Below are 25,049 nucleotides of genomic sequence, written 5' to 3' on the forward strand. Positions count from 1 at the left end.
GAAGAATTTTGGCAAAGCACACTTCCGGCGCCCCAAGGCCAAGGTATCCATCCCTCTGCCTTCCTGCATCACCACTGTGACCTCCAGCCTCGGTCTAGCTTAGTGAAATAACTAGAGTATATGTACTAGGAAGGGAATGGGTATCCATGGGATGATGAAAAAGAGAAATCTGTTTTCATACCCCCAGCTCAGCTGTGGGTCCCTCTTTGCCCATAGTGTGTTTCTAGGACCTATAAGGCAGCCGGGGTGAGGGGAGGTTTCAAGAATGAAGGGAGAGGGAGAAAGCTTCCATGAGCCACTGGGGTCCCTGGTGCCACCGTGGGAGCTGAGCACAGGGACCTTTTACAGTACTGCCTGTGACTGTCAGGCCTTGGAAGAAGACTCCTGGAAGCTCCTTACAGAGAGGTAAGGCCTTCACTGAGGGTTTTCTTCCAGACCTGCACCTTGGGAGGACAGAAGCTGGTGAAGCCAGAGAACAGCCTGGCAGTCCCAGGACCAAAAAAACTGAACTGCATGAGGAGTAAGGTGTTGGGTTGTGTTTCTTAAAGTTCTTCGGTCCAAAAAGCATTTCACAAGCAGCTAAAGATCTGCTCGGCTGCAGATGGACAAAAATGATACAGTCTGTCCCCTTCTCTACTGGGGGTGGGGGTGGTAGACCATCTTCATAGATACACACAAATATTTGGGAGAGGACTCCCAGTGCGGAATCTGGGAAGACCTGGGGTAAGAGATGGTGCCCCAGCTGATCCCCCTTTTCCAAAGGGTTTGTCCTCTCCAGCCCTAAGGCCTTGGCCGTGTGTGTGTGTGTGTGTGTGTGTGTGTGTGTGTGTGCGCGCACGCGCAGTCTTCCCAAGCAGCGCTCCAATAAGACAATCTAAACCACCAGAGGCAGACCACTCGCCCTCCCCCAAGATGTCACATGGGCCCTGCATGGGGGCCAGAGCCCCAGCTAGGAATTTTGTCCCTTGCCCCTATAAGCAACCAGAAATGTGCCCAAGAAAAGAAGACCCTCAAATCAACTTTGTGATTCATGATGTGAAGCTAACGCAGGAAGTAATTAAGATTAATTTAGTCAAGCAGGAGGGGAATTAGTTACCATAGTGACTTCCAGATGCTTGAAGGAATACACGTGATAAGTTTTTGCCCTATTCCAGTGCCCTGGTTGCCATGTTGCCTAGCCCTAGTTATGACTGATAGGGGCTTCTTATGCCTTTGTACATGTACAGGGAGTCATGCACACATGCACACACACACACACACACACACACACACACACACAGCTTTGTGCAGTCACAATGGTTCTGTGGTTCAGTCCTTGTGCCCAGTACCAACCCCACCTGATCCCCTGCCTTCAGTGGGCTCCACTCAAGTCAACCCGCCATCAGCCTCCATCCCAAACCATTCCCCTTCCCTGCTGTTGCCTATTATAAATCTACGTCCGTTCTGTGATTGAATATGGAGGCTGTTCAGACTCCAAAAATGGAAGGAAGCTTCAAGTTGACCCAACCTGACCGTGTGCTTTGATGTGGGCTTGGGGAGCATGTAGAGGGAGGGGGCAGATTGTCTCATCCCTCAAAGGGCCAAGACAGATCCATGGCTGCCTCCTGCCCTTTTTGTGATTCATTCCTTATCTGGAAAGTTCTTCTGAAGGTTTCATTCCAATATTCCAGCCATCTCAGGCCTTAAAACATCACTTTTTTTTAAACATTCTTATTAAACATATTTTCAGATTATTGATGTTATAAGTAAAAATGAGAACCAATAGGAGAAACCATCAGAGAGAGGAAACAAAACTCAAGAGAAAAAAAATAGCAAATAGTATGCTTTAATCTGCATTCAAGCTCCATAGTACTTCCTTTGGATGTGGACAGCATTTTCTGTCACAAGGCCTTTGGAGATGTCTTAGATCCTTGTATTGCTGGGAAGGGTTAAGTCTGTCGATATTAGTCATCACACAACGTGGATGTTATTGAAAACAGCACCTTTTAAAGAGTTTTACATAAGTTTTTATAGGCACCTGTAGTACGACATACAAATGTACAGAGAACTAGGTATTTATATCTCTGAGTTTCCATTAACATCTCATTTTTACATCACTTTCATTAAGCGAGTGCTATGTGCCAGGCGCAGGGCAGCAGTGGATAGAGGGCCGGGTTTGGATCTAGAGAGAACTGGGTTCAGGTCCCCCCCCCCCACCTCATCACATACCAGAGCAGTCTTCTAAAACTTGCGGAGAAGATGCCAGCCCGTATTGGTGGAGGAGGTTACCTTACCTGGGAGTTCCCTGGGCCAATGAAATCACAGCTCTTTGTACCAGGCCCTGTTTAAGGTGTGGAGCTTCCAAAGACAAGTGAAAGGCAGCCTGCCCAATGGAGCTTATGTTCTACAGGAAATGGAGCTTCTCAGAACCTTCCCATGAGCAGAGGGGTGGAGCTAGGCATAGAGGTTGACACCCCTACTTGAGCTGGGGTGGGGGCAGAAGCACTTGCAGGTAGTGTCTAGAGTCACATGGCCCACCTTGCAGCTCATCACCAGCATTACAGGTGCCACCGTTGGTCAGATGACGTGCGTTGAACAGACCCAGGGAGAGGTGGGGAACCTGGGGCCTCGAGGCCACACCTGACTGTCTAGGTCCTCAAGTGCGGCCCTTTGACTGAATCCAGACTTCACAGAACAAATCCCTTTCGTGAAAGGATTTGCTCTGTAACACTTGGACTCAGAAGGCCACGTCTGTGTAACGGCAAAGACGTGGACAGACGGCGCACGAGCATCCCAGCCCTTCGTCTGCACACACACCTGAAAAAAAAAGCAACAGCTCAGGAAAACCATCCCACAAAATGGTCCTAGTCAGGCTCTCCCACCCCCCACAAAGGGAGGGATAACGTGATCTCATGGTAATTTGACAGCACTGTCAAATGCATTGATATATCTACCATGTCAATTGATAATAGTTTAAACAATATGTATGTTGATATACATGGATAATTGTGTGTGTACACACGAGCTCATCGGGGTGGGGGCAGTGAAGCACCAGCAGCTGGGAGAAAGAGTAAACAATTATTAAGTGCCTACTGTGTGCCAGGCACGGTGCTAAACGCTGGGGATACAGAAAGAGGCTAAAGACAGGTCAGTCAGTCAATCAATAAACATTGATTAAGCACCAGACAAGTCAGGTCAGTCAATCAATAAACATTTACCAAACACCTACTATGTGCCAGGCACTGTGCTAAGCACTGAGGATACAGAAAGGGGTAAAAGACAGTCTCTGCCCTCGAGGAGCTTACAGTTCAATGGTAGTGAATGAGCAAACATGCACAAACGAGCTCTATATGGGATAAATAGGTAATAATTAAGAGAGGGAAGGGGCTGGAATGAAGAGGGGCTGGGAAAGGCTTCCTGTAGAAGATGAGGACTTAGCTCAGATTCGAGGGAAACCAGGAGGCAGAGATGAGGAGGGAGAGCCTTCCAGGCGGGGACAGAGGAAGGGCCCAGAGCTGAAGGATGGAACAGGTGGGACTTGACCTCAGTCTTGATCAGAGACAAAGGATTCTGAGCAGCAGAGGGGACAAAGGAGTGCATTCTAGACACGGGGGACAGCCTTGCAAAGACGTGGAGGTGGAAGATGAGTTGTGTGTGACGAGTTGGGTAGGGTCCATTGAGCAGGACTGTAGAGTTCGGAACAAAGTCTAACAAGCCAGTGGAAGGTTAGCTGCCAACCCACTGAGCACCACCGAAGCTGGCGCCATACATGCACATATAACATCACAGGCAGTCAGGAGCAAGGACGAACCACCATCGCTCTGTTGGCAGCTCAAATCTCAGATGCCATAAGGCACAGAGCATCTCAGCTATGTTTGCTCTCAGGCGGCCCAGGAAGGCACCATCACATGCCATGCCCAAGCCCAATCAAAGCCATTCCTCGTATCTCATCTGATAAACACTGAGCAGCCTGAGCTGGAACCCCAGCTTCTAGCAGAACAGCTCCATCCTCAAGATGTCCTGGCTTTTTTTCTTTTTTTTTGACAGCTAACTAAAACCATCAGGTCATCACCCTAATGTACAGGCTCCTCCGCCATCTAATCATAATCTCCTCTGGCCTTTCAGCCTCCAGGGATTCTGCTCTGCCCTGGCCCTCTCTCAATCTCTCTCTCTCTCTCTCTCTCTCTCTCTCTCTCTCTCTCTCTCTCTCTCTCTCTCTCTCTCTCTCAGAATCTCACTTGTTCAGTTGTGTTTGACTCTTTGTGACCCCATTTGGGGTTTTCTTGATAAAGATAACTGAGGTGGTTTGCCAGTTCCTTCTCCAGCTTATTTTACATATGAGGAAACTGAGGCACACGGTTAGATGACTTGCCCAGGGTCACACAGCAAGTGTCTGAGGCTGGATTTGCACTAATGAAAATGAGTCTTCCTGATTCCAAGCCCAGCACTCTATCCACTGCACCACCTAGCTGCACCATAGGGATCTCACAAGGAGGAAAAAAATCACAAGTGACTTCTTGGTGGGGAGGGGGGAGTAAAAGGAAAACTTGGCACCAGATTAATCTGGCTAAGCAGGCAGATGGGGGTCTGGTGATAAAAACAGCCAGACCTTGTTCAGCAGAATTTAGGGGCATCCGAAGAGCCAAAATCCCGGTAATAAAGGAACCAGTCAGGAGAAGGGCTAAACAATAGGCTCAGGTTTGTGTGGGTAGAGATACTTTAGTCTATGGGCTGGATTTGATGGGGAGAGAGGCATTCTTCCGGACTGGGTCAGATTCGCAGCCTGTGACGTTCTGATCACCCAACATCTGTTCAGACCTCTTGTGAGGGGGAGCCCCCTCCTTGCCAAAAAGATGCCCACCCCACTCTTGGCACACCCAGTCAGGAAGTCTGCTCTTTGTAGCTTCTGCCCGTCAGTGCCAGGTCTGCCTTCTGAGACCAAGCAGAATAACATTTATTAAGCACCTACAGTGTGCCACACACTATCCTAAGTGTTAGGGAGACAAAGAAAAGCAAAAGACAGCCTTTGCCCTCAGTGAGCTCCCAGTCTAATGGGGGCCAACCAGTGTGGCCAACAAGATCGAGAGGGGAGAAACTGGTGGATGCCAGAAGAGAACACGGCAGGGGGTAGAAGGTATAAAAAGACCAGGAAGGTGGCTTTGGGGGTAGGTTAGGAAGGAGTTTGTATTTGAACCTGGAGGTAGTAGGGACCCCATCTGGGGTTTTGTTGGCAGAGATACTTTTCCTCCTCTAGCTCATTTTATAAATGAGAAAACCGAGGCAAACAGGGTTAAGTGACTTGCCCAGGGACACACAGCTAGGAAGTGCAAGGTACTAAGGGAGCCATTGGAGTCTGTGGGGTGGGGATGGGGTGACATCATCATCACTAGCGTTTATATAGCTCGTTAAGATTTGCAAACCCTGTGGCAAATACCTCGTTTAATCCTCACAACGCGCCTGGGAGGCAGATGCTACTGTGATCCTCATTTTACAGTTGAGGAAACCGAGGCAGAGGTTAAGTGACTTGCCCAGCATCACGTGGCTAGTAAGTAACTGAGGTCAAGTTTGAACTTGGGTCTTCTGCCTCCAAGTCCAGGGCTGTAGCCACAGTGCCACCTCGCTGCCGGTCAGGGTTCTGCTTTAAAATCAATGCGACGGCTGAGTGGGGTTTGGAGTAAAGAGAGACCTGAGGTCGGGAGACAAGTTGGCAGGTTATTGGACTGGTGCAGGCATTAAGCGATGAGGGCCTGGACTAGGCAGCGCTGGACCAGAGAAGGAAGGAAGAGAAGGAGGGATGGAGGAAGGGGAGGAGGAAGGAATGAAGGAGAGAGGAGGGAGGAGGAAGGGAAGGAGGGAGGAATGAAGGAGAGAGGAAGGGATGAAGGGAGGGAGGGAGGGATGAAAGGGGGAAGGAGGAAGGAATGAAGGGAGAGAGGGAGGGAGGGAGGAAGGAAGGAGGAGGAATGAAGGAGAGAAGGATGAAGGGAGGGAGGGAGGGAGGAATGAAGGAGAGGAAGGATGAAGGGAGGGAGGGAGGGGGAATGAAGGAGAGGAAGGGATGAAGGGAGGGAGGGATGAAAGGAGGGAAGGAGGGAGGAATGAAGGGAGAGGGAGGGAGGGAGGAAGGGAAGGAGGGAGGAATGAAGGAGAGAGGAAGGGATGAAGGGAGGGAGGGAGGGAGGAATGAAGGAGAGGAAGGGATGAAGGGAGGGAGGGAGGGAGGAATGAAGGAGAGGAAGGGATGAAGGGAGGGAGGGATGAAAGGAGGGAAGGAGGGAGGAATGGAGGGAGGGAGGAGGGAGGGAGGAAGGGAAGGAGGGAGGAAGGAGAGAGGAAGGGATGAAGGGAGGGAGGGAGGAGGAATGAAGGAGAGAGGAAGGGATGAAGGGAGAGAGGGATGAAAGGAGGGAAGGAGGGAGGAATGGAGGGAGGGAGGGAGGGAGGGATGAAAGGAGGGAGGGAGGGAGGGAGGAAGGGAAGGAGGGAGGAATGAAGGAGAGAGGAAGGGATGAAGGGAGGGAGGGAGGGAGGAATGAAGGAGAGAGGAAGGGATGAAGGGAGAGAGGGAGGGAGGGAGGAAGGGAAGGAGGGAGGAATGAAGGAGAGAGGAAGGGATGAAGGGAGGGAGGGAGGGAGGGAGGAATGAAGGAGAGGAAGGGATGAAGGGAGGGAGGGATGAAAGGAGGGAAGGAGGGAGGAATGGGAGAGAGGGGGGAAGGGAAGGAGGGAGGAATGAAGGAGAGGAAGGGATGAAGGGAGGGAGGGAGGAGGAATGAAGGAGAGAGGAAGGGATGAAGGGAGAGAGGGTGAAAGGAGGGAAGGAGGGGGAATGGAGGGGAGGGAGGAGGGAAGGAGGGAGGGATGAAAGGAGGGAGGGAGGGAGGGAGGAGGAAAGGGAGGAATGAAGGAGAGGAAGGGATGAAGGGAGGGAGGGGGAGGAATGAAGGAGAGAGGAAGGATGAAGGGAGGAGAGGGAAGGAGGGAGGAAGGGAAGGAGGAAGGAATGAAGGGAGAGAGGGAGGGAGAAAGGAAGGATATTTAGGTGCCCGCCATGTTCCAGGCAAAATGCTGAGTGCTTCATAAATATTTCATTTGATCCTCACAACAACCCAGAGAAATAGGTGCTATTAACGCCCCCATTTTATAGATGAGAAAACTGGGATAGGCAGAGGTCAAGTGACGGCCAGGGTGACATAGCTGGTGTAAGGCCAGCCTAATACAGGCCTTGAGCTCCCATCTTCCTGACTGCAGGCCCGGCGCTCTAACCGCTGAGCCGCCTGGCTGACCAGGTGACACTCTGACTTGACTGCTTGGCTGTGGAAGGTGAGAGGTGGAGTAGTGAAGGATCAGACCCAGCCGGCCAGCCTGGGGACTCAGACGGCGGCGTGACCCTCACTGGGAAGTAACAGGACAGTTTGAAAGGGGGGAGTTTGGCAGGGTGCACAGTTTTGAAAATGTTGAATTTTAAAATGTCTGCAGGACCAGAGCAAGGCTAATCCCTTTACATACACAGAGGCAGAAAGGCCCTGAGCCTTCTCTTCTCCCTAGCCCTCAGGGCCCGGGCCCCTGGGCAGAGATGTCAGAGGAGGGATTCTTCCTGGGCTCCAGGTCCGACTCAGTGGCCTCGGGGCTCCCTCCCAGCTCTGAGACCACACAAAGAGTGGGCGTGCCTCACCACCCCAGCACCGGATTTTAACAAATGGACATTTAATCTTCTTTTGTTCATATCACGTAGATGTTTATTCTGTGATCAAAACATGCACACAGCCTTCTGTGCACAATAGATACAACATGGGGAGGGGCAGGGGATGGGGTACAATTTTCAAACTTTGTCAAGGGCACACAAACATGTCCCAGCAGCCCCCTTCCCCCACCTCCTTTTCCTCTTCTCTCCCTCCCTCTCTGTCTCTCACTCTCATTCTTTCTCATATTCTCTGTCTCATATTCTCTCTCCCTCTGTCTCTGTCTCTCTCTCATTCTCTCATATTCTTGCTCTCATATTCTCTCTCTCTTTCTTTCTCCTCTCTGTTTCTATCTCTGTCTCTCATTCTCTGTCTCTGTCTCCTCTCTCTGTCTCTGTCTGTCTCTGTCTTTCTCCTCTCTCTCTCTGTCTTTCTCTTCTCTCTCTGTCTCTCTCATTCTCTCTGTCTCGGCTTCCTGCTGCGGTAAGTCAGTACTGACCCGTCTTTCCCTCCCCACAGTGAGCCTCCCCCACACAACCTCTGAGGTCCCTTCCAATTCTCAGCTTCTGTGATTTATTCCTGCTGTGATGGGGCTCCGTGTTCTCTAACCGCAGCTGGGCCTTTGGGGCTCTAGAGCAATCCTTAATTTCTGGAAAGGCAGCCTGGCTCAGTGAGTGAGTTGCTGGATTTGAGTCAGCAGTAATACCTGGGTTCAAATTCCATCTCAGACACTAACTAGCTGTGTGACCTTGGGCAAGTCACATCTTTGTATCTCAGTTTCCTCATCTGTAAAATGAGGTTAGCTTCTAGCCCTGAGCGTATTCCTCTCTGATCTACAGTCCCATTTCTCACAGTAGCTATATTTGTGCCCTGTGGGGTCACTGGAATCCCCCTCCTCCCAGCAGATAACCTGGAATGCCTCAGCTGAGAAAACTGAGGTTGCAGGGTCTTATTACATCCTACCCCCTCATACTATGAGGCAGTGACATTGGCCTCCTTCTACTTCCTCACAGCAGACACTCCACCTCACGACTCGACTCGAGGCCTTTTCTCTGGCAGTGCCGCATGCCAGGAACACTTCCTCCTCATCACCTTCTAGCTTCTTGGCTTCCTTCCAGTCCTAGCTAAAATCCCACCCTCTTTAGGAAGCCTCCCCCAGCCCCTTTTAATTCTACTGCCCTCTCTCTGGGATCATCTCCAGTTTCTACTGTCTGTTCCTTGTTTGTACACAGTTCTTTCACATCGTCTCTCCCATTAGACTGCGAGGTCCTTGAGGGCAGGGGCTGGCTTTTGCCTTTCTTAGCCTCCCAGGATCAATGCTTGTTGACTTGAATCTGTCCTGAGCTCCTTTGACCCCCCGCCACACACATACACACTGTCCCTCATACCTTCAGCCGCCTCTCTCTCTTCACTTGTGGTCCCTTCTTTTATTCCAGCCTCAGAGAAGAAGGTGGCCCTCTTTGCTAAGCTAATCCCCTCTGCATCCTTGATTCAGAACCTCAGCTGGAAAGGACCCAAGAGCCCATGGAGTCCAGACGTGACCGGACTCCCCTCCTGCGGCGGCATTCTCCCCTCACCGTGCCCCCATTAGTCCTTCTCATCTGCAGGGTCTCCCTATTTACTGGCTCTTCTCTACTGCCTGCAGACATGCTCAGGGCTGCCTTGGTCTTCACCCTTTATCTGAGTGGGTCCTCTCCTCAAGTGATCTTCTCCCTTTCCCAGCTGCACATCTACCACCTCCGCTTTCTCAGCTTCCACAGATTCCTTGAACCCCTTGCAGCCTGGCTCCTGACCCTCCCTCCCTTTTGCCCCTCCTTCTACACCAAGCCTGCTCTTTCCAAGGCGTCCCAAGCGCTACATCCAATGGTCTTCTCCCAGCCTTCCTCTGCCTTGACCTCCGAGAGGCTTTGAGACGCTATTGCCCAACCTCCTAGATCCATCTCATACCTTAGTTTCTATGACCTCAGTCTCCCCTGGGTCTCCTCCTACCTCTCTGGCCACCCCTTCTCAGGCACCTCCCACACAGTAGGCATAGGCTTCCCCTGGGGCTATGCCCAGGACCCTCCTCTGTCTTTGACAATCTCATAAGCTGCCATGGATTCAATTATATCTCTGTGCCTACAACTCCCAAATATTTACATCTGTCTCCTGATCAGCCTACTTTAGTTTGGAAAGTTATAATTCAGAGCTAGAAGGATCTTAGAAGGCATTTAATCCAACCTCATCATCTTACAATTGAGGAACTGAGGACCCCAAAAGTGACTTGCCCAGGGTCACACAGATAAGGAGTGGCAAAGCCAGGATTTGAATCCAGGCCCCACCACCACCATCTTTGGTATTGTACCACAGTCCTGGACAACTGCTAGGCAGTCTGTCACTTGGCCTGTAAATCAACCTCCACACCTTAATGAAAATATATATCAGCAGCACTTGGCTCATAATACCAGAAAACGTGGCACTGATGTTGGATTTGTACTGACTCTACCCCAAGTCTTCTTGGGTACCAAGGAGAAAAACACTGGCCTAAACCAGGGAAGGTAAAACATGCCTATCTGCATGGTCACCTGTCAGCTGGGACAGAAACGCATGCCCCTCAAATGAGAAAAAGACTAGAGCCTCGCCCTATGTCTCCTGAGAAAGATGCTGTCAAATCCCATCTCCCATGCCCACGTCTGCCAAACCAAGTGCCCAGACTCCATTTAAAATGCTAACAAAATAGATATATTTATTTAATCTTCCACAAGGAAAATGAGATCAATACAACCAAACATACCATGCTGGGGGCAGGTGGTGGCTTCTCTGTACCAGGTCCTGGTTGTCATTTCCCATTAGCCTCAAAGGACAGTCCCCTTCCAAGACTGCCCCCCAGCCACATGCACCCAGCCAGCCTTCCTCACTCCATCCCCTCCCAGGTTCCTGGCCAAGTTTATCTCCAGCCCCCTTTTCTCCATCCCTTCCCCACCCCCACCCCCCATGGTTCTGAGCAGGAGCTAGGTTAGAGCTCCTAGGAACAGGGGAGGTCATCACACAGTTCCAGCTGGACGCTGGATGCAAACCAGCGCTTGGGGCAGCCCAGGTTGTAGTGGAGGGTGGTGCGGTAAGTGTTTTTGGGGTGCTTGGGGAAGATGATGGTGGTGCTCTGGAAGCGCAGGGCCCGTTGGCGAGGTTCGAAGGTCAGCTGGGTTTTGTAGTTCCGCCATGTGCAGTTGGGGGTGGCGATGATGGTCTCGCTGTAGGAGGTGACGGTGGGGACGGGGACATAGAAGATGTTGTCTCGGTAGTGTTTCTCAGAATCGTATTTGATTTCGGAGTTGCAGCTGGCAAGGGCAGAACAGGAAGGAGGGGCAGCCAAAAAAGGAAAGAGAAAACACCCAAGGTCAGCAAGGAGCAGCATCCTAGCCTAGTGGAGAGAGCCCTAAGTTCAGAGACTGGGGTCAAAAGCAGGCAAGGAAACTGAGGCGCCCATGGCCACGAAGCTCGTTGGGGCTCAGATAAGAGTTGAACCAAAGCCTCGTATAATTTAATACATTTAATACATCATGCCACCCGTTCAAAGGAAAGGACTTCGGCATTTTTGGTTTTTATGTATTTTCAGAGTCCAAAAAACATTTATTGAGCACTTACTCTGTACTTGGCATCGTACAAAGTGTATGTTGTGCTGGATTGGATTTGGGACGCTGTAGAAGGGATTTTTGTTCGGGTATGGGCTAGACTAGATGGTCTCCTAGGTCCAGAGGAACGCCAAGGGTCTACGCTCATGACCCTCAAACATTTAAACAATGGGGAAAAAAATCCTCCCCACTCACTGTACCTACTCCCACTTTTACCCAATGCTGCTGCCCAAAGCCAGCCTAGCTCCCACCTAGGTAAGCACAGCCCCCCTGATTATTTCAGCCTGCCTCGTGGACTTTCATTCTGGTCCCTCCCTCTCTCTTTCTCTCCCTGTAAATCCCTTTCAAGAATCCTTCCTTACCTGGTTTCACTCTATCCCTTACTTAATTAAGAATCTTCTCCCTAGCCAGAGTCATGAAAGATAACTGCTTTTTATTGTTATCTTCTCTCTTTCATGATGTAACTTTTGAAACTTAGGTGACGTACCCATTTGGAACTTTTTCTGGTATACAGTATGAGATACTGATCTAAGCCCTCTTTCTGCCAGACCTCCTGCAGTATCGGACAGTCACCCTGATGCCCTTAATGCTCTCCTGCCTTTGCTTCACTGACTCATTTGAGAGCTCCTATTCACCTCTATATTATTCAGATAAGAATACGTTACAATGGACTCTGTTAATACCAGCTATTACTCAAAATCAGCAGCATTGGAATAGCACTCTGGGCAGGGTGGGTGTTGTTTGTACTAAGATGTTAGCCCATGTTAAGGTTCTTTTTTTTTCAATAACTTTATTTATTATTGTGTAATACATTTGAAAGGAAGGGAATATTAGTTCATGTCTAACTTCTGCAGGAATGATCGTCTGTATTAGGAGGAAAGGTGTCTGGAGAAGGTCAGTGAGAAATGCTGAGAGGAAAGAGGCGTTGGCCTACATCTACCTTACTTAACAAGTTCACCTAGAGTAGGCCCTGTCCTCTTCTTTCCCCTCTGTTTTCTTTACTTTTTAATTTATTTTATTTTCAATTCATGGAACAAAATAAGCATTTCTGTAACACAGTACAATAAAAAAGACAATTGGGGGCAGCTAGGTGGCACAGTGGATAGAGCTCTGGCCTTGGAGTCAGGAGGACCTGAGTTCAAATCCAGTCTCAGACACTTAACACTTACTAGCTGTGTGACCCTGGGCAAGTCACTTAACCCCAATCACCTCACCAAAAAAGAAAAAAAAAGACAATTGCACATAAAATTGCCAATCTACCATGTACAACTCTATTCCCTCCGTGTAAATTACATGCAATTTCTTTTTTTCCCCTTTTTTCTTCCCTCCCCTTCCACCCACCACCCTGGAGATGGCTACCATTAAACACGAATGAGTACATAGGTTTAAAATGCTCCTATACATTCTATTTATAAGTGACCTTGGGTCGAGACCGTGCCCAACAGTGACTCAGTAGATGCTCCTTCCTAATACACATAGTTTAATTAATTACTCCATAGCTGACTCTGAAATCACAAAGAGTCAGGACCTGAACTGGCGCATTGGTATTAAAGAGATGCCATGGCATGAGTGCCGGATGGGGGCCAGAGGAGCTAGGGTTTGGATCCTGGCATCGCCACCACCTGTGGAACTGTTGGCAAGTAACACCTTTGTTCTGAGGCCGCTGGTTTGTTTTTTCCTTCTTCTGTAGAATGAAGAGACGACCAACTCTGAATCTACGGTTCCAGGATTATACGTCTGGAACTTCTGAGGCTGTTGACACCCAGTACCAGCACCCTAATTCAGACCCCCATTTCTCCCTTCTGGATTCCCTTTCTGCAGTCTCTCCCTTCACAAATACATCCTTCTTACAACTGCTGAGTCACTTTCCTAAGGCATAGTTCTGACTTCACTCAGAGACCATCCATGGCTCCCCATTGCCCACTGAAAAAAATACTAGCTTCTTAACTTGGCATTCAATGCCTTCTACCACCTTGCTCCAACCTACCCTTTTAGCAAGAATTCACAATATGCCACTTCACACCCTAGGCCTGGCCAAACAGAAGACTCCGCTGCCTTCTCCTGTTCTGCCTTTTTGCATATGGCGCCCATGCCCAGAATGTCCTTCTTCCCTCTCCCTGGCATCTCTGCCTGTTGATATTCTTCCTGTCCTTCAAAGCCAATTCTGCCGTGAAACCTTTGCTCCTTCCACCCTGGTCTGATTCCTCAGTCTCTTAGCACATTCTTACATCTCTCCTCTGCATTTTGTTTTATTATAGTTACTTCTGTACCTTCTCATTCCCATGCTAGTTAGGCTCCTGGAGCTAGGGATTTTTTTCTTTCTTTCTTTCTTTCTTTCTTTCTTTCTTTCTTTCTTTCTTTCTTTCTTTCTTTCTTTCTTTCTTTCTTTCTTTCTTCCTTTTTTTCTTTCTTTCTCTTTCTTTCTTCCCTTTCTCTTCTTTCTTTCTTTTTTCTTCCTTCCTTCCCTTCCTTCCTTCCTTTCTTTCTTCCTCTTTCTTCCCTTTCTCTTCTTTCTTTTTTTCTTCCTTCCTTCCCTCCTTCCTTCCTTCCCTCCTTCCTTCCTTCCTTCCTTCCTTCCTTCCTTCCTTCCTTCCTTCCTTCCTTCCTTCCTTCCTTCCTTCCTTCTTCCTTCCTTCCTTCCTTCCTTCCTTCCTTCCTTCCTTCCTTCCTTCCTTCCTTCCTTCCTTCCTTCCTTCCTTCCTTCCTTCCTTCCTTCCTGTCTTTCTTCCTCTTTCTTTCTTCCCTTTCTCTTCTTTCTTTCTTTTTTCTTCCTTCCCTTTCTTTCTTTCTTTCTTTCTTTCTTTCTTTCTTTCTTTCTTTCTTTCTTTCTTTTTCTTTCTTTCTTGTCTCCCTCATACACACCACAATATCACAATACATGACATCTCTGGCATCTTTCCATCCTACTTCAGACAAAAGGCAAGTCTGCCTTTTCCTAACTCCAAGGCCAGGCCAAATGACTTTTGGCTCAGATTATGACAACTGCTTTGTATTTGGTCTTTCTGCCTCGAGGCACTCCCAACTCCTACTCATCCTCCATGGAGCTGTCATTCTCCCAAAGCACAGATCTGACCAAATCATGGCCTACTGCTCAGTAACTTTCAGTGGCTCCCTATTACCTCTAGGACCAAATACAAGTGCATCTGATGTTTGAAGACCTTTACAACCTGGCTCCGGACTACCCTTCTAGGCTTTCTATAGATTACTCCCATTCATGCAATCCCAAGTTGAGCCACGCTGGCTTTGTCTGCTGTTCTGCACACACGACATCCCATTTCCCCCTCTCCAGACCTCTGCATGGAAGGCGCTCCTTCCTGACTTCTGTTTCTCAGAAATCTCTTCAAAGCTCAGCTCAGGTACCAATTTCTACATGAGGATCCTTTCCTGACCCTTCTTCCCCATGGGTGTTGGGGTCCCCCTCTCCAAATACCTGTTACTTATTTTCTTAAACGTATATGTACGTATTGTCTCCTCTGATAGAATGCCAGTTCCTTGAGGGAAGGGTCTGTTTGCACGCCCAGGACCCAGCCTAGTGGCTGGCACACAGCTGGCATTTAATAGATGCGCACTGATTAGTTCTATCATATGAATTCTTTCTAAAAGATGAATATCCCCTCCCCCTCACAAGCCTTCACTACCTCCTCCATGGGCCAAAGGAGAAAGCCGCTGCCACACATACCGAATTTCCTGCATGGGCTCAGGGTTTACTTCAATGCTTTCCCCAAAAAACACCGGGTGCAGCCTGGGTCTCATCTCCAGCATAGCAGGGTCCTGGAGGAGGTGAGGAGCCTGTAGGGAGAAGAAATGCTCACATTTAGTTAGTTACATAGTATCCCCAACCCCAGCACCCCCACTGGGGGGACGCCCACCCTAGAGGACCTCAGAGGCATGAGAGTCTGACCCCTCAGTTACAGATGCTGAAACCGAAGCCCAGAGAGGATGATGGGACGAGAGCCAGGCGCTGGAGCCTGAGAGGCGAGCAGAAAGTCATCGAACCTGACTGATTTTACAGATGAGGAAACAGGCTCAGAGAGTGGAGATGATTGCCCATGTCACCGGCTGACCCCCTCCTCACTCTACAGATAGCCTTGTACATCTTTATGAGGAGCAGAGGCCAGGCGCTGTGCTGAGTGCTGGACAGCACCGGAAGAGGCCTCCCTAGAACCTCACGTTAGGAGGGAGCCTGCAGCCGCGTGCCAAGATCCCTGCTTTTGAGGGTCCCCGACACAGGAGAGCCCCGGCCTGGGCACAGCTGCACCAGGTGGCCTTGCACCTGGTGGTCTAGGCCACAGATCCTCTGAATTTCCCACTGCTGGGGAAGACGAACCAGCCTCCTAGCCTGAGGCGGGGGGGACGCGTGTTTCCCGAGCTCGAGATTAGACATGGCGCTTAATCAGAGAGTAGCGTTCCCCCACTTACACGTAGTCATTGATAGGCTGCTTTCACAATTGTTCATTTCATTCTCTGGTAGAGGATTATGGTGCTAGATCCAGAGGCCGCCTGGTCCAACTCCCTCTTTTTACAGATGAGGAAACCGAGGTCCAGAGAAGTTCAACAACTTGCCCAAAGCCACATAGGTACTAAATGACAGTCGGAATTAGGACTCAGGGCCTGCAACTCCATTTTCTTTGCTCTTTCCTGCCTTGAGGTGCCATCCATACAAATCTCTCAGGCTGTAACTTGAAGTGCTCTCCTGTGGCAGGTGGGGGACCTGCCTGACCCAAGAGCTCTTCTTCTAGAACCTCTTCTTCACCCTTTTGAGAGGTCAGCTGATCAAACCCAATCCCTACAAATACGTGAGCAAAACCAGATGCCTGCCCTCAAAGAGCTGACATTCTACTGGAGTGATACAGGATGAGCACAGACAGACAGCATTTATTAAGTGCTCACGATGTGCCAGGCACTGTTGTTTGGTGTTCAGTTGTGTCCAGCTCTTCATGACCCCATGGGGGTTTTCTTGGCAGAAATACTGGAGTGGTTTGCCATTTCCTTCTGCAACTCGTTTTACAGATGAGGAAGCTGAGGTAAGCAGGGTGAAGTGACTTGCCTAGGGTCACACAACTGGTCAGTGTCTGAGGTTGGATTTGAACTCAGGTCTCCCTGACTCCAGGCCTGGTGTTCTATCCATCACGCCACTTAGCTGCCCCTGTAGCTACAAATGCAAGATCAAAACCTGATGCCTGCCCTCAAAGAGCTTACATTCTACTTAGAGTGATATAGGATAAGCATAGACAGCGTTTATTAAGTGTACTATGTACTGGTCACTTTGCTCAGAGAAGCATATACAGGATAATTTGAGGTGGGACTCAGTAAGCCAGTCAACAAGCATTTATTAAGTGCTTACTATGTGCCAGGCAGGCCTACTATGTGCTAAGCAAGGGGGATCAGGAAAGGCTGACAGTAGGAATTAGAGAATTTGGAGCCCAGAGGGGCCACCTAAAAGGAATTCCCACTGGAACACGGTGGCTGCTGCTCAAAGTTCCCCAAGGAAGGGAGCCCATCACCTCTCCAGGCAGCCCATTCTCCATTTGGCCAGCTCTCTTCATTAGAAGGTGGCACCCAAGCTGCATGCTGAGCCTTGAAGAATTGGCACTGGGGAGCTCTGAAAGATGGCGGTGAGGAGAGGAAGCAGCTTGGGGAGGCAGTGGGGGGGGCGACTGCAAGTTACGGGAACACCGGGTCCTAGCAAGGGCTGTTCTGGTGCTGTCCAGCACTCATCACAGCGCCTGGCCTCTGCTCCTCATAAAGGCGTACAATGCTATTTGTAGGGGGGGGGGGACGACACAGGACGGACAACCGGTGACATGGGCAATCATCTCCACTCTCTGAGCCTATTTCCTCATCTGTAAAATCAGAGTCGGGTTCGATGACTTTCTGCTTGCCTCTCAGGCTCCAGAACCTGAGTGATGGGAGTGATGGGAAATAAGTCTAGAAACGTCAGAAATGACGGATGTGGAAGAGTCTCTATTGTATCCTGTCCTTGACAATCAAGGGTAACAGGGAGCCCCTGAAAGTTCTTTTCTTCCAATGGTTATTGATTTCTTGTTTTTTTTTCTATCACCTGCATTTTCCAATATACCATCCACCTCTCAGAGAGTGATCCCTTATGACAAAGAATAAAAAAAGAGAAAAAAAATTCCAATTAAGCAACATATCGGAAAAAGCCTGACATATGCAGTGTTCCATACCCGTCATCCCCCACCTCTGTTAACAAGCCAGGAGAGGTTCCTTCTCCTATCTCCCACCAGTGGTTCTTAAGCAGGGTGGGGAGTGTGGGGGATGGGGGTGGATCTATGGTCTGACTTGTGCCTTAGGAACCTTCTTTTGGCAGCTGGGGGTGGGGGGCACAGGGCCAGGCACATAGGAATCATTGAATAAATGTTTGTTGATTGACCCATTTGGACCACAGAGGGGAGAGACAGGAAGCCAGGAGTCCCACCAGGGACTGTTATAATGCACAGGTCCCTGCTCTACCTTTCACCTTCCTTCCACCTTTCAGGGCTCCCAGCTCAGGGGCAAGAAGGAGAATGCCCGAGGCAGATCTCTCTCTTCCCCAGCTCCATTATTATCTCAGGAAAATCTTTCTCCCTTTTGCACTCTCTGGGGAGCCCCCCCCCCCACATTAATGATGACAGATTAGCCCAAGGGAAATGTAAATGATGCCTATGTCCCAGAAGAGGCAAGTCGCCAGTTCCAGTTTGGAATAAATCATTTTCCTAGTCCAAGGGGCTACATTTTCATCATTGTGGACGAATCACTCCACTCCCCCAGCCCCGTTGTGCCACGATGGCATTCTAGAGCTACTGTAGCTGAAAAGCTCTCTCCCTGGTGGCCAGCCTGGAAGCAGGCTGGGATATCGTCCGACCCCTTAGGACAGACCCCCCTTGTCCTGGCAGCAGCCCTGCTAATGAGCACTGATGCAAAATTTTAAAATAAAATCTTCGCAAAGAGATTACAAGAAAAAAAAAACCATCTGGAAAATAATTCACTGGGACCAAGCTGGAATCATTCTAGAAATGCCAAGATGGCCCCACACTATATAAACAGTGATAGCTGTTAACCATGGATCTGGGCAGCGTGCCTGAGGCATGGATTCAAATCTCACCGCTGCCAGAGGGGTAGCTTAAATGGAAAGGAGGCTGGATTTGGGGTCAGACAAGTTGGGTTCCAGTTTGGTCATGGTGCTTATTAACCGTGTGACCCCAGCCTTGGGCAGGCCACGTGGCCTCACCGTGCCTGTTTCCTGATCTGTAAAATGAAGTAGGCAACCTCTACAATCCCGTCCGGGTCTGGCTCTGTACTCCTGGCTTCCTTCAAGTCCCAGCTAAAATCCCACCTTCTACAAGAAGCCTTTCCCAAGCCCCCTTACTGCCGGCCTCTTCCCTCTGCTCATTATCTTCAATGTATTCTGTCTATTTGTTACATGTTGACTCCCTCACTGGACTGTGAGCTCCTTGGAGGCAGGGCTTTTTTATCTCCCTTTATTTATATCCTCAGCACAGTGCCTGGCACCTAGTAATAATAAATGCTTATTTCTTCCTTTCCTTCCCCAAAGCTATGGGCACCTCCTTCCTTCCCCTCCCAACCCTACAATAACAATAGTGTCCAATATGTAAATAATCACATTTACGTAACACTTTACACACTTTATGCCTTCTGAGCTTCACCATTTACCCTGTGATAGAGGCATTCTCTCCATTTTACAGATGAGAAAACTGAGGCTCAGAGTGGTTAGAACTTAGGCAGAAATTAATCAAAGATTCTAAAGCTTCTGAAAATGCTGATCTCTAACACTTTGGAGGCAACGTGATTCCAAGGAAAGTGCATTGGAGTCAGAGGGTGTGGGTTTGAATCTTGTCTCTGCTACTTAATGCCTGTGTGAGGGTGGGCGGGCCTCTCAAGGAGGCCCTGGGCCCGGACTGGCGTCTGAGACCCTTTCCAGATCAAAAGCTGTGGGCCTGTTTCCTCATCTGCAAAACAACATCTCTGGTTCCTTCCTGCTCAATCTGGGATCCATTTTCTCCCTATAAATAAGACTCTTTGAGAAGACAGCTCACTGAGCCATTGTAATAAGCTGCCTCCTTGTTCCCCTGTGCTTTCTAAAGACCCTCTCCTAGCTTCCTCTTTCCCCTAAAGGTGCTCACATCCAGGGATGGATGAAAGCAGATTCCCCCTGCCTTCAGGTAAGGGAATAAAGTGAAGGAGGAAATGGGCCAAGTTCTCTCTTTCTGTAATGCAAGAAGGGCAAGAGAATCGTCATCAGGCTGGGAATCGGCTTCTGTCCCTCCAAAAGTGCAGAGGACCTTCTCCAGGCGCCATGACAGTCTCCCCAAATAACCACAGCTTCAGCTCCTGGGAGGTGCCTGTGTGTGTGAACCTTCAGTAGCTCCCCACTGCCCCTGACATCAGTGACAAAATCCTCAGCCTGGCCATTTAAAGTGCTCCAGAGTCTGGCTCCCACCAACCTGTCCAGTCTTTATGGCACGTTATTCCTCTTCCTATACTCCGTGGGCTGGTCCATCTGGCTGCCCAGCTGTTCATTATACTTGACATTCCATCGCCTGCCTAATGGCTCTTTGCACTGGCTGTCTCCCATGTCTGGAAGGTTCTTCTGCTTCACCTCTGCTAGTGTGACCCGTCCTTTCCCCCTCCTCCCAATTATTACCTGTCTTGAAGTTACTTTGTGTTTATTCACTAGATTATGGGCCTCAGTAGAAAGTAAGCTTCTTGAGGGCAGGGGCTATTTCATTCCTGTGTGTAACTCTGATGCCCAGTACTGCACCTCACACATAGGACAAGCTTAATCAATGTTTGCTGAATTGACTAGAGGACTCATTCAGACCACTCTCTTGGTTTTACACATAGCTGTATGACCTTAGGCAAGTCACTTCTCTCTGGATTTCAGTTTCACCATCTGAACAATGGGGTGTTTGGACTAAGGTCCTTTCCAGCCCTAACATCCTAAGGATTCTGTAATCCTTCATGCCAACCTACGTGGCGAAGCACCTGAATATCTTTAGTTATATCCTTTGCCCCCTCAAGCAGGAGCCAGAAAAATGAATGGCGGTCAAGTCTTAGAAACAACCTGCAGGAGAGCGCCATCTTGCCCTCTTCCCTTCCCTTTCCCCCTAGAGCAATGGGTGTACTGAATGGATGGGCATTGAAAGGGGATGGTGTGCTGGTAGCAGCTTATCTCCAAACCCCAGACTTGCAGATCTAGGATGCACTCAGCAGGCACCTGGTCCAACCCTTACCTGAAGGAGAATCAGTTCTACACCAAACCCAGCCAGCCACCATCCAGCTTTTGCTCAAAGATCTCCACTGAGAGGAGCCCCCCTTCTCAGGAGGCTGCCCATTCCTGCCACCTTGGATAGCTCTCATCCCCTCCTCCAGCCTAAATTTATCTCATTGAAACTTCCACCAGTTCTGGCTTGTTGTGCCCTCTGGGGCCAAGCAGAACAGAGCTAATCCTCATTCCACCCATCACACCTTCGGATACTTGAAGGCTGCCATCCTATCCAGCTAAGTGTTCCTTTCTCCAGACCAAACTACAATCAGCAAACATTTCTTAAGCACCTATTATATGCCCCATAGGGCCAAGCTAGGTGGCACAACGGATAGAGCGCTGGGCCTGGAGTCAGGAAGACTCATCTTCCTGAGTTCAAATCCAGCCTCAGACGCTGTGTGACCCTGGGCAAGCCGCTTAACCCTGTTTGCCTCAGTTTCCCCATAAGGAGAAGGAAATAGCAAACCACTCAAGTCTCTTTGCCAAGGAAACCCCAAATGGGGTCACAAAGACTCAGACACAACTGACTCAATGATGACAACAGCCAGACCCAAGTTCAAGCCCTCCCGCTGATACAAATCGGCTGTGCCATCCCCTCTCCTGCAAGTCCTTTGAGAATAGAAGAACTAGGCACCTCAAATGACACCAACATCATGATACTTTGGAGAGAAGATTTCAGCCTGCAATCTTTTTTTGGCTTATGTTTTAAAAAAAATTGTCCGATGACAGTTGATGCAGTTTGCTCGTTGGAGATATTCTGAAATTCGATTCCTTCTAATGTTAAGCTCTTAGTGCTCTAAGCAGCTAAGACTCTGTGTTGCAGAGAAAATGGCAACCTGCCTTGGTGGAGGGAGTTTCCTCACTTGGGAGTAAAATCACAGATGTGTCTGTGTCCTAGTCTTACCCTCTGCCAATCACTGTGCTTGCCACAGAGGCAAAGACACAAAGGAAACAGTGCCTGTCCTCAGGGAGCTTACAGTCTATCAGGGGAGACAAAAATGAGGTAACTTTGCAAACCTGAAAGCATTATATGAATGCCAGGTGTGCATTAATTATTGTGTTATAATTTATTAAATTATTATTTATAACATTATATTGTATATTTATATGATAGGTTTATTTATTTGCAACAATGAAAGGATTGTTAAATAAATTTAACAATAAGTTATGCATCAAATTATTAAATTGTTTGTATTGTTTATTATATGTGTATAATATATTTATTATTAGGGCAGCTAGGTGGTGCAATAGAGTGCTGGATCCGGAGTCAGGAAGACCTGAGTTCAAATGTGACCCTCAGACACTTGCTAGCTGTGTGACCCTGGACACATCTGCTTATCTCAGTTTCCTCATCTATAAATTGAGCTGGAGAAGGAAATAGCAAACCACTCCAGTATCTTTGTCAAGAAAGCCCCAAATGGGATCACAAAGAGTAGGACACAATTGAAAAAACTGAACAATGAAATATTATTATATAATAACAAAATTATTGCCATAAATTTGACAATAAATTATTAAATAGAGCATGCATTAAATTACTACCAGCGAACATGTATATACCACTTTAAATTTTTGCAAAGCCCTGTCTACACATTATCTATCATCTCAGGAGGTCTTCGGTTAGGGATGCTAGAAGCTAATGGATAGAAGGAAACCCGAGAAAGGTCTGGGGTGGGCCCACAGCTGCGGAAGTCATCAAGTGCCTGAAAAACCATTCGTGCTAAGGAAAGGAAGGGGAGGATGCAGAGCTCTCCCAGTCTCCCCTTCCGGCAGGACAGGTGACAGCTGAGACCTTACAGAGGATGCTGGGAAGACTTGAGCCCTGGGCTCTACGTTTCACAGTTATTTTAACATCAAAATGGCCCTGCCCACCCCATGGGGCTCCTGCCAGCTCAGAGTTGGGTGAGGAAAACAGCTGTCACAGCCAAGGGAGTGCAGTTTGGCACCAAAAATGTAACTTTCCAGCCACAGTGGAACCAGGCACTTTAGAGAGCCCAGGCCACATTTCTGTCAAATCCACAGGCTTAGGGAAGCATGTACCAGGGGAGTGCAGGGGAGGGGAGGTTTGGCCAGGCAGCCTTAGAGATCCAGGCGAAAGCCAACCCCAAAGGTCTAGCTATTTGGAATTTAGAATTGGAAGGGACCTAAGAGTTCTGAGCATCCAGCCTCTTCATGTAACAAATTAAGAGATAGAGGCCCAGAGAGGTTTTGTGACTCACCTAACATCACACAGCTGGAGTGGAGAGTCCAAAGGTCCAAAGGTTCTTAACCTTTTCTGTGTCCTGGACTGCTTGGGCCATCCAGTGAAGCCCATGGACCCTCCTCACTCAAAATCATGATTTTAAATGCATAAAATAAAATCTACAGGACTATAAAGGAAATGAATTATATTGAAATCCAGTTATCAAAAAAAAACAATAAAAACATAAAAAGTTCCTAGGGGCAGCGAGGTGGCACAATGCATAAAGCATTGGCCCAAGAGTGAGGAGAACCTGAGTTCAAATCTAACCTCAGACACTTACTAGCTGCGTGACCCTGGGCAGGTCATTTAACACCAATTGCCGCCCTCCTCAAATTAGTAAGAAAATAAAAAACAAGTTCTCACATTAAGAACCTCTGATGTAGTCCAACCCCCTCATCTTACAGATGAGGAAACTGAAGGTCGATTTCATTCCATTCAGCAAGCAAAGATTAAGGACTGTGTTTCTGTACTTAGAAATGGCTCAGAGCCTAGCTCTGTCTTTTAATTATGAAGTCACCTTCTGGCCTCAGTTTCCTCATCTGTAAAATGTCAGTTCTAAATCTGTGATGTTGTGGGCGAGGCAGTAAGCAGGGATACAAAGTTGAAACATGAGAACGGTCCTTGCCTTTAAGAGGTTTACCCTCTACTGAAGTTTTGTTTTTCATCCCAGGCCAAATAGAAGTAGCGTCCTCATTCCTTCCAGCTCTGCCAAGCACCCGGGCACAAAGAATAGAGAAAACAGGGCACAAGCTGGCAGAGAGCCATGGCAGGGCAGTAATGGGGGCCCAAGAGGCTTACATGATTTTCCAGTGTCCCACAGCTGGTAAAAGCTGCAGCCCTGGGATTTGAACCCAGGTCCTGTGATTCTAAGGGGCAGCTAGGTGGTGCAGTGGATAGAGCGCCGGCCCTGGAGTCAGAGAGACCTGAGCTCAAATCTAGCCTCAGACACTTCCTTGCTATGTGACCTTGGGCGCATCACTTAATCTTGTTTGCCTCAGTTTCCTCATCTGTCAAATGAGCTGGAGAATGAAATGGTAAACCACTTCTTTGCCAAGAAAACCCCGAATGGGGTCACGAAGAGTCAGAGAGGACTGAAATGGCCAAACAATGACACCTCTGGCTCCCAACTGACCATTTCTGCTGCTGCCCCACTCCTGTGGCTGTGAAAAGCCAAGAGGAAATAGTGTCACTGCCCCTAAGTCAGAGAGGATGAGCTACAGGCTAGCTGACTCAGCGGATACGATGGTTAGGGATCTGGAGTCAGAAGACCAGAATTCAAATCCTGCCTCAGACACTGACTAGGTGTCTATGACCCTGGGCAAATCACTGCCTCAGTCTCCTCATCTGTAAAATGGGGATAGTAATCATACCTACTTGCCAGGGTTTTTAGACGGATCAAATGAGAAAATATTTGGGAAGGGCTTTGTAAGCCTTAAATAACTAATTAAATGCTTGTTACTCAGGTGTTTCAGTCATGTCTAACTTTCCATATCTTGGCAGAGACACAGGAGTGGTTTGTCATTTCCTTCTCCAGCTCATTTGACAGATGAGGAAACTGAGGCAAAGTGAAGTGACTTGTCCAGGGTCACACAGCTCTGAGTCTGTGATCTTCTATTCATACCCCAGGCTTACTGGAAGGACCTCCAGCTAAAACACACCTTTAGGGGTTACCTAGTCCCACTCCCTCCCTTAACAGAGAAGGAAACTGAGGCCCAGAGTGATCAAGTGTCACGCCCAAGGGATCCCACGGGAATCTGGGCTGTCTGGGGACCCTTGCTGAAGAAGGCAAGAGCAATGAAGAAGAGGGGACCCCACCTCCTCACACCTCAGGGATGACAGAATGTAGGCAGCCTCCTACCCAGGAGGCCAGGCGGCTCTTGAGTTGTACACAGAGGCGTGTGCCTTTACCCCCAGGTCAGCATTCTGCTCTCGAGAAGCTTCCAGGCTGGCTGTGTCCAGAAGATAAAAACCCAAAACCAGGTACCTGCACTCTAGGCCACAGACCCAGCCCCCACAGAGGCTATGTGCCTACCCACATGGCCCAGAGCCAGGAGGCAGGTATCCTACCCCCACAGGCCCCTCTGCCTGGGCTGAAGAACCCCAAGGATCCAGATGGTCACCTGAGCCTTCTCCACCTCTCTTGGCAGCATCTGGGGACACAATGGAGAGGGAGGAAAAGGGCAGAATCCCCAAAAGCCAGAGTAAGAAGGGACCTCCAAGGCCAGATAGGGCTTGGGAAAACCAGAGCA

At 48.9% G+C, this 25,049-nt stretch overlaps 1 protein-coding gene across 1 annotated transcript in view; it reads right to left on the minus strand.

Annotated features, from left to right (window-relative positions):
* Positions 1-10,359: 10,359 nt before the first annotated feature.
* The window catches only part of RFLNA (refilin A), a 31,171-nt gene continuing 16,481 nt past the window's right edge, over positions 10,360-25,049 (minus strand). The window contains 2 exon segments of the mRNA XM_020970305.2: positions 10,360-10,978; positions 14,952-15,061. Coding sequence (XP_020825964.2) covers positions 10,666-10,978; positions 14,952-15,061 — 423 coding nt within the window. The 3' untranslated portion in view covers positions 10,360-10,665.

Source organism: Phascolarctos cinereus, unplaced genomic scaffold (genome assembly GCF_003287225.1).
Source record: "Phascolarctos cinereus isolate Bilbo 61053 unplaced genomic scaffold, phaCin_HiC Scaffold_4;HRSCAF=312, whole genome shotgun sequence".
NCBI lineage: Eukaryota > Metazoa > Chordata > Mammalia > Diprotodontia > Phascolarctidae > Phascolarctos > Phascolarctos cinereus.